This window comes from Dromiciops gliroides, chromosome 2 (assembly GCF_019393635.1).
Source record: "Dromiciops gliroides isolate mDroGli1 chromosome 2, mDroGli1.pri, whole genome shotgun sequence".
Classification (NCBI taxonomy): domain Eukaryota; kingdom Metazoa; phylum Chordata; class Mammalia; order Microbiotheria; family Microbiotheriidae; genus Dromiciops; species Dromiciops gliroides.
In genome coordinates this window covers 410,239,998-410,255,025 of record NC_057862.1, presented here as the reverse complement: position 1 = coordinate 410,255,025, position 15,028 = coordinate 410,239,998, and the positions used below count along the sequence as shown (strand labels likewise).

At 35.5% G+C, this 15,028-nt stretch overlaps 1 protein-coding gene across 1 annotated transcript in view; it reads right to left on the bottom strand.

Annotated features, from left to right (window-relative positions):
* SHCBP1 (SHC binding and spindle associated 1) overlaps positions 1-15,028 on the bottom strand; it is a 37,644-nt gene that overhangs the window by 12,024 nt on the left and 10,592 nt on the right. The window contains exons 5-8 of the mRNA XM_043987053.1: positions 11,187-11,279; positions 6,305-6,538; positions 6,061-6,226; positions 5,515-5,635 (exon numbers count right to left, since the gene is read on the bottom strand). Coding sequence (XP_043842988.1) covers positions 5,515-5,635; positions 6,061-6,226; positions 6,305-6,538; positions 11,187-11,279 — 614 coding nt within the window. The remainder of the gene's footprint in view (positions 1-5,514; positions 5,636-6,060; positions 6,227-6,304; positions 6,539-11,186; positions 11,280-15,028) is intronic.

Genomic DNA, 15,028 nt, shown 5'->3' with positions numbered 1-15,028 from the left:
AATCAAATCAATACATTTTAATAACAACCATACACTTCATTATTGAAAAAAATCCAACCTCCCTTCATTATTGAACATCTACTATATGCAAGGCACTATGTTTAATGTTTTTCCTCCAAAATGCTGAAAAAAGATTATCAAAACATTTGCTAATTCCACTCTATATGAAAGAAAAGCATAATACATGGACACAACATTTTCAGTGGTTATGGCACTAAATAAAGAATAACGTCTACAACAGAAAAGAAAAATGTGGACATTCTATTAGGGTCATAATCCAACTATTCAATTTTCAAATCTTTAAAATCCTCTTTCCTGCCTTGTTACATAGCTAAAAGGTTTATGACTAAGATTTCCACGAATCTCACTCAAAAAACAGAAAACATACCAGGCCCTTTGAATGGTCAACTATGGAAAAAAAGATGTTCTGTGCATGGCATTAGTATGTATTTGTTTGTTTGTTTCATCTCAAAGCATATCCAGACAGGTCAGGAGCAGAATTTCTTACTCATGTCTTAATTCCTCAATTCAGTGATTTTAAGTATGAACGTACCACTATGCACTAAATACACAAGAAAGTGTTTTTGTATATTCCACATATCCAAATTTGCATATTTAAGTGGGTAAATTTTTAAGTTGCACTTTAATGAAACAAAAGGAAGGCCTTGATTAAGATTGCCTTACTTGGAACAATTGAGACCTTACTTCAAATAATACAAAACATCTGTAATTTCAACAGGTTGCTTTCACTGACACAGATAACATACCCACACCTTAGTAATTATCTCCATGACCTGATATGGATAAAAAAATCTTTTTACCCTGTGGTCAACCTTTTGATGATTCACCTTTGAACTCATCCAGGCTATTCTACCTTGGTAGGATATTGTCAGAGCTTTCTTTCTAAAGTAATGGTTTTCAAATACCCAGCGTCATCTTTACTGCACAATAGGGCATCAAAGGATCAGTGGATCTTGGTACTATTTGCAAGGCTCTAGACCATTACTTATTTCCTTGATTTAATGTGCATGATCGATCAATCACTCCATTTCAATTCAAACAGTTATTAAATGCCTGCTATAGACAAAGGATTGTTCTAGGAACTGGAGCTACAAAAATAAAAATGAAGCTTATATTCTACTACTGGCATAATGACACATACAGAGAAAAGCATAATACAAGGTAGGATATACTGGGGAGAAAGAGAGAGTAAATGTTCCAGGAAAATTTGAGAATCAAGGAATAGAGATTATCAAAAGATAAAACAGAAAAGTCTAACTACATAAAATATAAAGGCTTTAGAAAGAATAAATTAAAAGAGATTTAGAAGAGAAATAGAAGAGTCAGGGGAAAATATCTACATGAATTATTAACAATAGAAAGCTTGATATCCAAAATGTGTGGGGTACTGGAAAAAATAACACCAAGAACCATTCCCCAATAGATAAATAATATTTAAAGGAAAACTGGCAAATTATAAATGAAACTATGAAAGCATAATACTCCAAATCACTAATAGTATGATTTATACAAGTTTCAAAACTCTGAGTTTTTAGCTCACTCCAAGAAAATTGGCAAAAATGAAAATGACAGTAAGAGTCAGTACTGGAGAGACTGGAGCAAGGCACTAACAGCAGATGTTGGAGCAGCTCCATCATTCAGGGTATGTTTGAAACATGAAAGAAAAGTCATGACTAAGTATATCTATTCCCTTAGATGCAGCAATCCCACTCCTAAGCATTTGCCTCCAGGAACACAAAGAAAGAAATAAAGGTCCAATATATACCAGAACACATTCAAAGGAGCATTCTTTGAAATAACAAAGAATTGGAAGCAAAGTGGGTGCCCAGCAGTTGGGTTATAACTGAAAGAAAAAAGAAATATGGTATATGAATGTAATGGGATATTATTGTGCTGCATGAAATGAAGAACATGAGAAATTCAGAGAAATGTGGAATATTCATATGAACTAAGCAAAATAAGCAGAACTTAAAGAATATAGATAATAACTACAACACCACAAACAACAAGATCATGAAAAAGAAGTTACACCATAAGTAATTCAAAAACCAGTGATGGTCCTTAGGAAGAGACAACAAAACATACCTCAAACCTGAAGAGACTATAAGGGAGCATCTCTACAGTAGAAATTTGGTTGCTTTCCTTTGTCACCAGATAGGGTTCAGTCTGGGCAGAGTAAGGAAAGGAAATAACCATGATATAAAGACAAAGGAGGAGCCACCCTTCAGTATGGTGGGATGCATAGCAGTGGAACAGTTCAATTCTCTCAAAACCAGTCGAACAAGAATTTTTAAAAGAATACCAGTCTTGGGGCAGCTAGATGGCGCAGTGGATAGAGCACCGGCCCTGGAGTCAGGAGTACCTGAGCTCAAATCCGGCCTCAGACACTTAACACTTACTAGCTAGCTGTGTGACCCTGGGCAAGTCACTTAACCCCAATTGCCTCACTAAAAAAAAAAAAAAAAAAAAAAAAAAAAAGCATACCAGTCTTGAAAATGATCAAGAAATCCAAGAAATGATATTGAGTATTTTACCAGTTCAGGTCCCCACAGCCAGAGGCTTGTAGGCAATAGAAAACAGATCCAGACAGCAGACTGAGCCTTAAGCACAAAGCAGAGAAGTTTTCCACTTCACAAACCAGGACTGAGCCAATATCTAGGGAAGCCTAGAACCTGAAGCTGTGTACAGCAGGGACAAGGAAATGGGATCCTGCTGCAGGGTCTAGCCAAGGATCTTTGGACCCTGTAGCTGTGCTGCTCTGACCCTGAACTGAGGCTCAGAAGCCTGTAGGGCTCAGCCTGGGAGGACAACCATCAGAGAGCACCCTGAATCAGACCATTCTGCATAGACGTCCCAGCTGGCCAGCTACTCCTGAGGTACCTGAAGAACACACTTCTCACTACCCAGACCCCACATAATACACATATCTGTAAAGACAAAAAGCATAAATAACTTCTTCTAAGATAAAAGATGAAAAACGAGAGTACACTTTTCTCAATACCCTGCATTGGCTGAATTTAACAAATATTAAGCACCTACTATACACAAGGCAATGTGCTTTGAACTAAGGAGTCAAAGATGAAAAATTATATAGTCCAGGACCTTACAGGCTAGTAGAAAGAATGCTGTTGCTCAGTCATTTCAATCGTGTCCAACTCTTAGTGACCCCACTTTGGGGTTTTCCTGGCAAAGATAGCAGAGTAGTTTGCCATTTCCTTTTTCAGCTTATTTTACAGATGAGGAAACTGAAGCAAACAGGGTTAAGTAACTTGCCCAGGGTCACACAGCTAGGAAGTGTCTGAGGCCACATTTGAACACAGTCTTCCTGACTCCAGGCCCTATCCACTGCACAATCTAGCTGCCAAGAATGACACATATACAAATAATCATGCAAGTTAAGATGCATTAAGTGGATAAATAAGTAAGACATAAGAGACTCAGGAAAAATATATTACATCTATTTCTGAGGAGAGACAGAGAAACAGGGACGGACAATGGGACGGTGTCATAGAGAAGGTAGTAGTTTGAGCTAGACCTTAAAGGAAAATTAAGGATTTCAAAAAAGGGAGGGTAAGATGTGGAAGCAATTCATTCCAAGAATGGAGGAATGCTGAAAGCAAATTTATGGAGGTTAAAGAGGGCAGGACAAAGTCAGGAGAGAGCTAGAAGTTCCATCTGGCTAGAATATAGAATAATACAAGTGGATTAGTGTGACAGATGACTGAAAAGGCAGGCTGGAACCAGAATATGTCAAGTTTTGGGGGGTTTTGCGGGGCAATGTGGGTTAAATGACTTGCCCAGGGTCACACAGCTAGTAAGTGTCAAGTGTCTAAAGTCACATTTGAACTCGGGTCCAGGTCCTCCTGAATCCAGGGCTGGTGCTTTATCCACTATACCATCTAGTTGCCCCCTATATGTCAAGTTTTTAATGCCATTATTAGTAGTTCATATTTTACCTTATATATGAGAGAATCTGTGAAGGATACTGAGCAAGGGAATAATGCAATCAGATCTATACATTAATGATCAATAAGCATTTAAGCATTTACTATGTGCCAGGCACCATGACAGGTGCTGGAAATATAATGATAAAAAATGAGAGAATCCTTGCTCTCAAGGAGTTTACATTGTGATAAGAGAAGAACTTATTATATAAGCCAGTAGGTATTCAATTTCTTGCTAGTAGAATACAAAACCTAAGTACTTACAACTTCTATTTATTTATATCAAAGAAACAAGTCAAGTAAACTACAAATTTCCAAAAATACCCATTTAGTAAATCCACACTCCTTTCCCCTCATAGCTACCAACAGTCATCCCTAAAAGGTTTTATTTGGATTCTCTATGGGTATTTTATTATGCTCTAGCAATTATGCTATAATTTCCTCACCAATTCAAGAAATCTTCTCATCTACCACACAATCCATGATACCAATATTATTTTCACCATGCTAAAGAAAAAGGTGTTTTTATTGCAGTGATTTATTTTGCAGATGTGTTATTTATACATACACAGCTCTATAAATCAAATGTAGGAAAGGAGGAAGAGAATGAAAATTATACACATAAAATAAAAAGGGGGATAAGATGATGTAGTGGTGAACAGCAGGAAATTAAACTCCCAGCCTTCCTTCCATTAAGAAGTTTTGACAAGATAAAGATAAAGAACACAGCTTAAGCAGTTTGTGAACAGCTGCAGAAGCCCCAAAATGATATATGGTTTCTTGCATTACAAGTTTTATTGCTAACTTGAAGCTGTTTTGGTAAATAGTGGAACAGGTGCATCTATATTTGACACATTATGGAAATATACTGGACAAAGATAAAGGACTGTAAAATAACCCAAATTGAGAAGTCACTCCAAATGTATGCTAAGACCAAATGTTACTAAGTTATTATTTTTTTAAACAGGTTCTTTCAGTGTTAAAATTTTTTAAAGAAAGAACACATCAGTCAAGGTACAAAGAAAATGTGTAATGTCACCAAGCTTTTAAAGAATTAAATGAAATAACAATAGTTTGGTTTATGCCAACTCCCAAAATATGATACCCATCTTTCTCTCAGGGAAATAAGTTGAATTTACAATAGAATGCCTGCAACATGTATGAAAGAAGAGAAAGCCAGAAGATCAAGAGAAACCCTAAGCTTAAAACCACTTCAGATATAAATTGTAAAAATGAAATCTCAACACACACAATTTGCCTAGAAAATGTTTGGAGTGTTTCTTCAAAAAATGTTTCCATTTTTACATCTTGTGTCTGCAAATATATTTCCAAAACACAAATACACCACAAAAATATGGGACTATAAAGAATAAACTACTCAAAAACCAACTTTAAGCCTAAGATAGATTTTAAGACAACTCACCCAGAAACTTTCACAGAAATCATTCAAACACTAAGTTTATATTCTTGAACCCTAGTCAAGGCTGGTAACTTATTTCTCTTAAGCGTGCAGTGCACATCAGTTGGTTAGGTGATCTTTTATACATACCTTCTAATTCAATGGAGTCAGCAATGGAGAACATGCCATTTACCACATAATGACCAGGACAAATAATGACAGTGTCCCCTTCATAGCAAGCATTTATAGCTGACAGTGGGTCATTATGAAACTAGAAAAGAAAAAAATATTAAACTAACTCGAAGCAGCATGAAAAAGATGTTGCAGATAATTTCAAATCTCAACTTGGAAAATCATAATATATCATTAACAAAAATGTTTTGGGGGCGGCTAGGTGGCGCAGTGGATAAAGCACCGGCCCTGGATTCAGGAGTACCTGAGTTCAAATCCGGCCTCAGACACTTGACACTTACTAGCTGTGTGACCCTGGGCAAGTCACTTAACCCCCATTGCCCCGCAAAAAAAAAAAAAATGTTTTGATATATATGATATCAAACACAAATGGCCACTGATGATGAATTTTGACAATACATTTGTTCAACAAACATTAAGAACCTCCTATGTGTAGGTCCTAGTTCTAGGAAATCATGTGTAGGTTTTGTAAAAATCTGAACTATTTTATATACCTGGACATACCTGAATTTCCATTTCTTCATGAGACTCCAGATAAAGCTTGTCCCTGAGCAGAGAATGCAGCAGACTAGCCATCATGGAAGTTGATACAACATGGGTTATCTTTCTACCAGTGGGACGAACTCCTTTTGCTTGAATGCCAGTGTGCTTCTGATAACCAAACACGTATCTTAAAGGTATCAAATATATGTCAGTTCTCAACAAGAGCCATGTGGTGAATATTATCATTCTAAGAGTAATACACTACCTTAGAAGAGGGTTCTCAATGAGTTTTAACTTCTGTTTCAGCTGTTCTATTTCAGAATACAGCCTTAACCCTTCTGCCATGGAAACATTTTCCAACTCAGTGTCAGAGTCACCATTTGATATACTGCTCCTCAGATTTAAAAACTTCCTATAAATTTCTTCACACTGAGACAGTAGATTGTGGTAGTCAACAATGAGCCCTGAAGGGACCCGTTCTTCAAGTATGTCATAATGCCTGGAAGTTTAAAAACATAATTAATATCACTGCCTTTCAGAGGACTGGATAGGCCTTTCCTAAAGACATAGATAGGAAGATGTTTGTATTAATATTCTACACCCTCAAATGTATTCTAACTCTAAATTAAGCCATTGTACATGAACGACAATCTACCAGAAGGCAGGTAAGAGAGGAAAATCATTAAGTATTTTTAAAAGTTGGCTTTATTTTTGTCCCCTTGGGCCAAGGTACTTCTCTAATACTAAAAATCCATCAGGAAAAGATGATACTTCTTCACCTTATACTATTGATAACTTATCATAAAGTAACCTTTCTTCTCCCATATGTAAAATTGAAAAAAATGACTGACAATACATAAATGAAAGGGAAAGGATGCAAAATAAGGGAAAGAAGTCTCAAGGGAAAAAAAAGTAACTACAATACTTTAAAAATGTATTTGCCAGAAGTCTAAAATATAACATAAAACAATACTATGGTTGTAACACATTAAGAGTCACAAGAAATTCAAGTCTTCCTTTTGCCTTTAAGCAGTACTATATCTAATTATGCTGAATCTTCACTTAGGAAGATGATTAAACAATTTAGAAAACTTAAACCTTTGGAATTTTAAATAGAAAATTATCACTTAATTGAAAAAAATACCATAAAAGAATAATAGATGGTTTTAGCTGGACAACCCTATAGATCTACTTTATACTAATACTATTTGCTTAGCTACCTACTCAAAAGTACCACAGAGAAAACTAGAAAATTTCACCTCTTTTCAGATCAACAAACCAATTTATATATTTACACTGGAGTTCAAACTAATGACTTTTAGAGAAGATGTAAAATCATTACCATCTACAGAGAAAGAATGTCATCGGGGCGGCTAGGTGGCGCAGTGGATAAAGCACCAGCCCTGGATTCAGGAGTACCTGAGTTCAAATCCGGCCTCAGACACTTAACACTTACTAGCTGTGTGACCCTGGGCAAGTCACTTAACCCCCATTGCCCCCGCAAAAAAAAAAAAAAAAAAAGAATGTCATCAAAAACAGTTTCAAGATAAGAGTTTTATTATCAGTCAGAAAAATCTGGGTTCAAGTCCCACTTCTGCAAGATCTTAGTTGTGTCCCTATAATAAGTCATTTAACCTTTGTGTCCCAGGCAATTCTAAAATTCTCTAAGTTGCAAAGAAAGTACTGATCTGCATTAGTAAATTAAGTTCTTCAGTAGGAGCTTCCCTGTAACTATGAAATCAGAGGTCTGGTTTAATAAAAAAAGCAAAAACCTTACATAAATACCAAATTACAAAATACAGTTCCTGGGGGCAGCTAGGTGGCACAGTGGATAAAGCACCAGCTCTGGATTCAGGAGGACCTGAGTTCAAATACGGCCTCAGACACTTGACACTTACTTAGCTATGTGACCCTGGGCAAGTCACTTAACCCCAATTGCCTCACCAAAAAAAAAAAAAGACAGTTCCTGGATAATATAAAGAAAAAAATCTGAACTCACATCCTAAACAAATTAACATCAAATTATGATGAAAACAAATAGTATTTAAATAAATATAAAATTAACTCATTTCTTTTCAAATAAAAGCATCAGATGAATCTTGAAAGGAAAGCATTTTATCTGCATTGATTAATCTATGAATATTTAAAGCCATTCTAAAATTCTGCTTTAGAAACAAAAAATGAAGAAACAAAACATTAGTTATTTGACCAAAAGTTTATGAAGTTGTGAAAAATTAAAGTCAGAGTCCAAGAATAAGCATCCTAATATTTCTGATACTTATACCAATCATCTTTTAATTTTTTATATTGATTCTCTAGAATTTGGATAGACAAGGGAAAAAAATCATCTCTGTAACTCAGAACAAGTTTTAAAGCATGATATTTTGAATTAGAAATGAAAAATATCTACTGTGTACTATAAAACCATAATGGTATAGTTTGGTTTTCCCTGAGTACTGCCTAATTCCAGCTCTACTCTTATCTGAGACTTTCTTAAAGAATGTTCCTCTATATGATAGTATTTAAGACTCATCAACAGGAAAGACTTCTCAAGTCTTGAAAACAGTTCTTCCCTTCTGCTTTATCATTTGCTGGTGCTCTGCAAAATATGTATAAATCATTTATTCTTGTCTAGCCATATAAGACTGTTGAATCTGAATACATTTTTTAAAGTAAAGATGAAATTCTCCAGATATAAATAGCACTCAACTATTATTACATGTCATTTAGGTAAAAATAAATCATTATTCTTTAAGAGAAATTATATTGTACCCTGAGAATTTTCTGGCTGACTACAATTCTGGCATTCTATTGCCAAGCATACAACTTATAAATTAAGAGGGAAAGGAGATAATAAAAATCCCAGCTTATTTGTGAAAAAAATGAAATCATATATTACAATAAACCTAAAAGAACTATTATTAAAGTCTCTCTCATCTTTCTTTTTTTGTTGTTGTTGGGATTTTTTTTGGCCAATTAGATCAACATATCCTTCCTTGGGCAATTAAGCCTCTATAAAAATTGATGGGGTTAATGTATTAACATATAAAACCAAATCACTTTCTATACAAGAAGTCAGCCTCAAAAATATTTTCTGAAATACAAGTCCTACTTTTATTCACATTTCAACACTGTTTAAGTCACCCTTCGGGAGTGCAAGAACAGTTATCTGGTTTTGTAGCACCATCTAGTGGAAAGCTCAAAACCATGCATTACCTAAGCAATCAGGAGAGTAGTATAGAACAATTTATTTAGTGAGAAATTCATTTTAGATCTTTAAGAAAATAATTTCAAGGAGGAAAAAAGTTGGCTATATAGAAAAATGTGTAGTGTGTAAGTAATCCAAAACTGGAATTCAGACTACCCTACATTTTAATGTTTTAGAATTCAATAACAGACTATAAAACAACAACAAGATACATTTATCTTTGAATTATCTATGAATAATAGCTAGCACTTACATGGTGCTTTAAGGTTTACAAAGCACTTTACAAATATTATCTTACTTTCTCCTCACAACAACCTGGAGAGGTAGGGGCTATATTATTATCCACATTTTACAGCTGAAGAAATGGAGGCATACAGAGGTTAGAAAACTTTCCCAGGGTGAGAGCTAGTAAAGGTTTGAGCATAATTAGAGCTCAAGTTTCTCATAAAAAAGAGTTTGCAAAATAATTGTGTAAATGGTTTAATTAGGGCATTATTTAGCCTACGTAGTAATAGTTAAGCATTTGTGAGCCTACATTCATAACCAATATTAATTGGTTATCAATTGTTAAATCTCATTCTTATATAGTCATTTTAACAAATCCAAGGATTTCTACTTCATAAATTACCCTGACAATATTTTGTTAGCTTAATTTGTGTTACCATCTGAACTTGGACTAAAACTATATTCATTGAAAAATATTCTATAATTCAAGTAATTTTTACTATTTTTCAATATTACTTTTAACCCAAATCTGTTGTAGATTTAGATATATAGAGAGCTTCACTTTTCTTGGGGCTCCACTCTTGACTCTACAGACTTTCTCTAACATGCCACAGTAGCACTCTCACCTAGAAATTTTCTCCCCTCCCTGTGGCCCCTTCCTCTGATTAGCTACTTCTTGAATCTCCATTTTAGGGAGAGTGACCAAGCCAGTTGTCTTCCCACCTCTCCATGCTCCACTTTTAACTATCACACCAAAGCAGCCTTCTCACCCTGGAAGTTCTACCCTGACCATCTCACTCTAGAAATTCACTCTGTCCCTGTGGCCTCATCCCCTTATTAGATGGCTACTCCAAGAACTCCAATCTAAAAGAAAGTACTAGCTAGCTACGTCTTCCTTCTGCTCCAGGTTCTACCCCTGACTCTCTGGACTTTCTCTGCCTTTCCTTTTCAGCTCTCTTTCATGTGTTGTCTTCCTCCATTAGAATGTAAGCTCCTTGAAGAAAGGGACTATGTCTCTTTTTGTTTGTATTTGTATTTTTGGAGTTCAGCACAGTGCCTGGCATACAATACAGCTTAATTAATGCCTGCTGACTGGACTTATAAGAGGGATTCCTTTGGTGTAGGCATGACACCTAGAAAGACACTGAAGTCACTTCCAATTCTCAAATTCTGTAATTTTATTAAGAAAACTTTTTTAAATACCTTGAATTTTTTTCAAAGAGTGAGATTCATAAGATTATAGATTCAGCATTAGAAGAGACCTCAGCAGTCTCTTATTGTGCATATAGGAAACCAGGGCCCAAAGAGGTAAATGACTTGTCTCAGGCTTCCCAGCAAGTGAGTGGCAAGAACAAAATTTGACCTCAAGCCTTCAAACTCCAAACCTACCACCCTTTTCACTAAATGACATCATTTAGAACAATTATGGTGATGTGAGTTTTTTCAGTTTAATATATTTTCTTAACTTTATATAAGCTCTGATTCAAGAACCCATCCCCATCCCACCCCAGTCCCTAATCTGCCCCCAACACCACTTTACCAGGTGATGCCCTCAAGTGACTGGAAGGCAGGTTTGGCCTTTGCAAATGATCCTATTTCTCTATGAGCCCTAGTTTCATACAATTTAATAAAAATAAAATTTAGCTAAAAGCACTTGTCATCACTGCAGACAGTGATTTAAGCCATCTTGAGAACAGTAATGACATACACTTACAAACGCAATCGAGGTTCAACACATCTGACAAAATAATCATATTCATCTTCCTCCTCTTCATCCCAACTCCTCCAAATATTCTGGTAGAAAAACCTAAAAAAAAAAAAACATTAAAAATTCAGACACTAGCTCAGAATATAAAATTTTTGGTAGAATAAAAACTGAACTTGCAAATAAATCAAAGCAGTTATGTCAACTACAGGAGTATCCCAAACAACATAAAACATTCCCTCAGATCCTAATAAAAACTCAGAATCATGAAATAAGATGTAAAAATTCCTTCTACCTACTTGTGGAGTTTTTCCAGAATCACTGATTCTTTTTTTTCCAAAAAAAAAAACAACAAATATTAATAAGTAAGACACTATAATAAATGCAAAGAGCATTATGGCATGGTTCTTTTTCTCAAGGTAATGATTAACTAGGGCAGCTAAGTGGTACAGTTGATAGTGCCCCAGACCTGAAGTAAGAAAGACTCACCCTGCTAAGTGCAAATCTGTGTGACCTTGGGCAAGTCACTTAACCCTGTTTGCCTCAGTTTCCTCATCTGTAAAATGAGCTGGAAAAGGAAATGGCAAATCATTCCAGGATCTTTGCCAAGAAGACCCCAAATAGGGTCACCAAAAGTCGAACACAACTGAAAATGACTGAACAATTAATTACTTTGGGAGGAAGAATACAAATAAATGCATGAAAAGTTAAAACAAGACAACACTACAATTAGCCCCTGGTTGTCAAATGCCTAGTATTACTATAAGTATTATGGGGACAGCTAGGTGGCGCAGTGGATAAAGCACCGGCCCTGGATTCAGGAGGACCTGAGTTCAAATACGGCCTCAGACACTTGACACTTACTAGCTGTGTGACCCTGAGCACGTCATGTAACTCTCATTGCCCCCCCAATTAAAAAAAAAAACCATACAATAAGTATTACAAATTCAGAATTGGGATGACAGTGGGCTTAAACTTGTGAGCTCACTGGTATAGGGAACTCCTGAATAAGGTAACTCCTTCTACCAATGCAGGTTGTTACCTTCTCTTCAACTTACAGTCTTAAGAGAATTGCCTAAAACAATAAGAGGTTAAGTGACTGGCCCAGAGTCACACAGCTACTATGTGTTACAAGTAGGACTGAAAACCAGATTTTCATGGTTAACAAAACCAGTTCTATATCCACTACCATATGCTTATATGTGTGTATGAAATACATATACATGAATATACATGTGTGTATCTATGATGGCCAAAATTCACATGTTCTATATCAGGAAAAACATTTAAATTTTCCCTTTAGATCTACTGGCCACATTAATTTTCATATGGTTCATAATCAGGAAGTTCTAAATGCCAGATTTGTGTCATCTAAATTGAAACTAATAAATCATCATGTGATGACATGGGCTGGTCAAAGAAATGAGGTGCCTGATTAATAACATCTTGTGATACCTAAAAACCTAAGCCCAAAAAAGTGAATAACAGCTCACAGAAGAAAATTATAATAGCTCTAAATATCCTGAATCACTTAATGTACACCAGCTTCTTATGTAAAATTATGACAAAGAAAAATCTTGAAATAGTTATATAATTTTCCCAAAAAGTTGATCTTATGACCAAAACCTTACTGGTAAAGCAAACATGAATATTTTTTTTTTTTTTGGGCTGGGCAATAGGGGTTAAGTGACTTGCCCAGGGTCACACAGCTAGTAAGTCAAGTGTCTGAGGCCGGATTTGAACTCAGGTACTCCTGAATCCAAGGCCGGTTCTTTATCCACTGCGCCACCTAGCCACCCAAACATGAATATTTTGATTGGATTTTTCTAACGAGTTTGAGAGATCTACAAATCCAAAGAGTTTCTCAACCACATACACTATTATTCATAATTTCCTTAAAATACAAGCAGTTTTCCTTTACCTCAAATTGTTTCCATTATTTAATAGAAACACTGGTAGAACCATGATGAATACTTCACTTTTCTAATAATGCTGAACACAGCTTCTTGGACATGGAAAGGCAATATGTTATGGTGAAAAGAGAAAGGGTGTTGGATCTGGATTTAAGACTCAGCTTTCCCCACACACTAGCTATATGATCTTGAATAAGTCAGAGAGGATCAACTGAGAAGATAGTATGAGATACAGTACTTTGTAACCATAAAGTACTCCCCCTTCCCCCCCCAAAAAAACCCACCTTAATATACTTAGCATAAGAAAGTTGGGAAATAATCTTCACAGCAAATATCCCTGATAAAGGTCTCATTTCTCAAATATATAGAGAACTGAGTCAAATCTAAATAAGAATACAAGCCATTCCCTAATTGATAAATGGTCAAAGGATTTGAATAGGCAGTTTTCAGATAAAGAAATCAAAGCTATCTATAGTCATGTGAAGAGCTCTAAATCACTTTTGATTAGAGAAATGTAAATTAAAACTACTCTGAGGTGCCAACTCACACCTATCCAATTGGCTAATATGACCAAAAAAAGGAAAATGATAAATGTTGGAGAGGATGTGGGAAAAGTGGGACACTAAAGCACTATTAGTGCAGTTGTGAACTGATCCAACCATTCTGAAGAGCAATTTGAAACTATGGTCAAAGGGCAACCAAGCTGTGCATACCCTTTGGTCCAACAATACTACTACTAGGTCTGTATCCCAAAGAGAGCATAAAAAAATGGAAAGTACCTACATGTGTAAAAATATTTATAGCTGTTCTTTTCCTGGTGGCAAATATTGGAAACTGAGGAGATGCCCGTCATATGAGGAATGGCTGAACAAGATGTGGTATATAAATGTAATGGAATACTATTGTGCAACAAGAAATGATGAACAGGCAGATTTCAGAAAAACCTGGAAAGATTTCAACAAACTTATTCAAAGGGGCAGCTAGGTGACACAGTGGATAGAGCACTGGCCCTGGAGTCAGAAGGACCAGAGTTCAAATCTAGCCTCAGACACTTAACACTAGCTCTGTGACCCTAGGCAAGTCACTTAACCCCAATTGCCTCACCAAAAAAAAAAGCCAAAAAAAAGAAAAACAAACTGATGCAAAGTGAAATGAGCAGAACCAGGAAAACATTGTACAAAGCATCAGCAACATTGTATGATAAACTATGAATGACTCAGCTCTTCTCGGCAACACAATGATCCATTACAAGTACAAAGGACTCAGGAAGGAAAATACTATCCAAATCTAGATAAAGAACTTATGGACTCTGAATGCAGATCAAAGCATATTTTTTCACTTGCTTTATTCTTTTTCGTGTTTTTTTCTTCTTTTGATCCATTTCTTCTTTCACAACTGTGACTAACATGGAAATACGTTTTCCATGATAGCACTGTATAACCTATATAAAATTACCTCCCATTTTGGGAAGGGGAGAAAGGGAGGGAGAAAAATTTGGAACTCAAAATGTTGTAAAAATGAATTCCAGAAATTGTCTTGACATGTAATTGGGAAAAAAATAAAATACTACAGTTGAGGGAAGAAATATATATTTAGCATAGAAGCACTGATGGTGTTTTGTGCTAAATGTTTTTGTACACTGTCAGAAATGTTACTTACAATCTAGGGCTGAAGATGATGACAAGGAGAAGGATTTTCAATCAATAAAACCTGGACGGAGTTCTTAAAATATAATGGAAATGGGTAGTTTACTAATCACATAGGGACTATCTTCCAGTTTCTGGATAAAATTAAGAAGTAAAAATAATGTATTCTCTTCTTGAATAACCAAATTAAGCCTCTTTAAAAAAAAATTTAAACCTTTTTTAATGAAATGGAACATCCAATCACTCTCCTGAATTAATCAGTTAAAGATCCAAAAACCAGCTATACAAAATA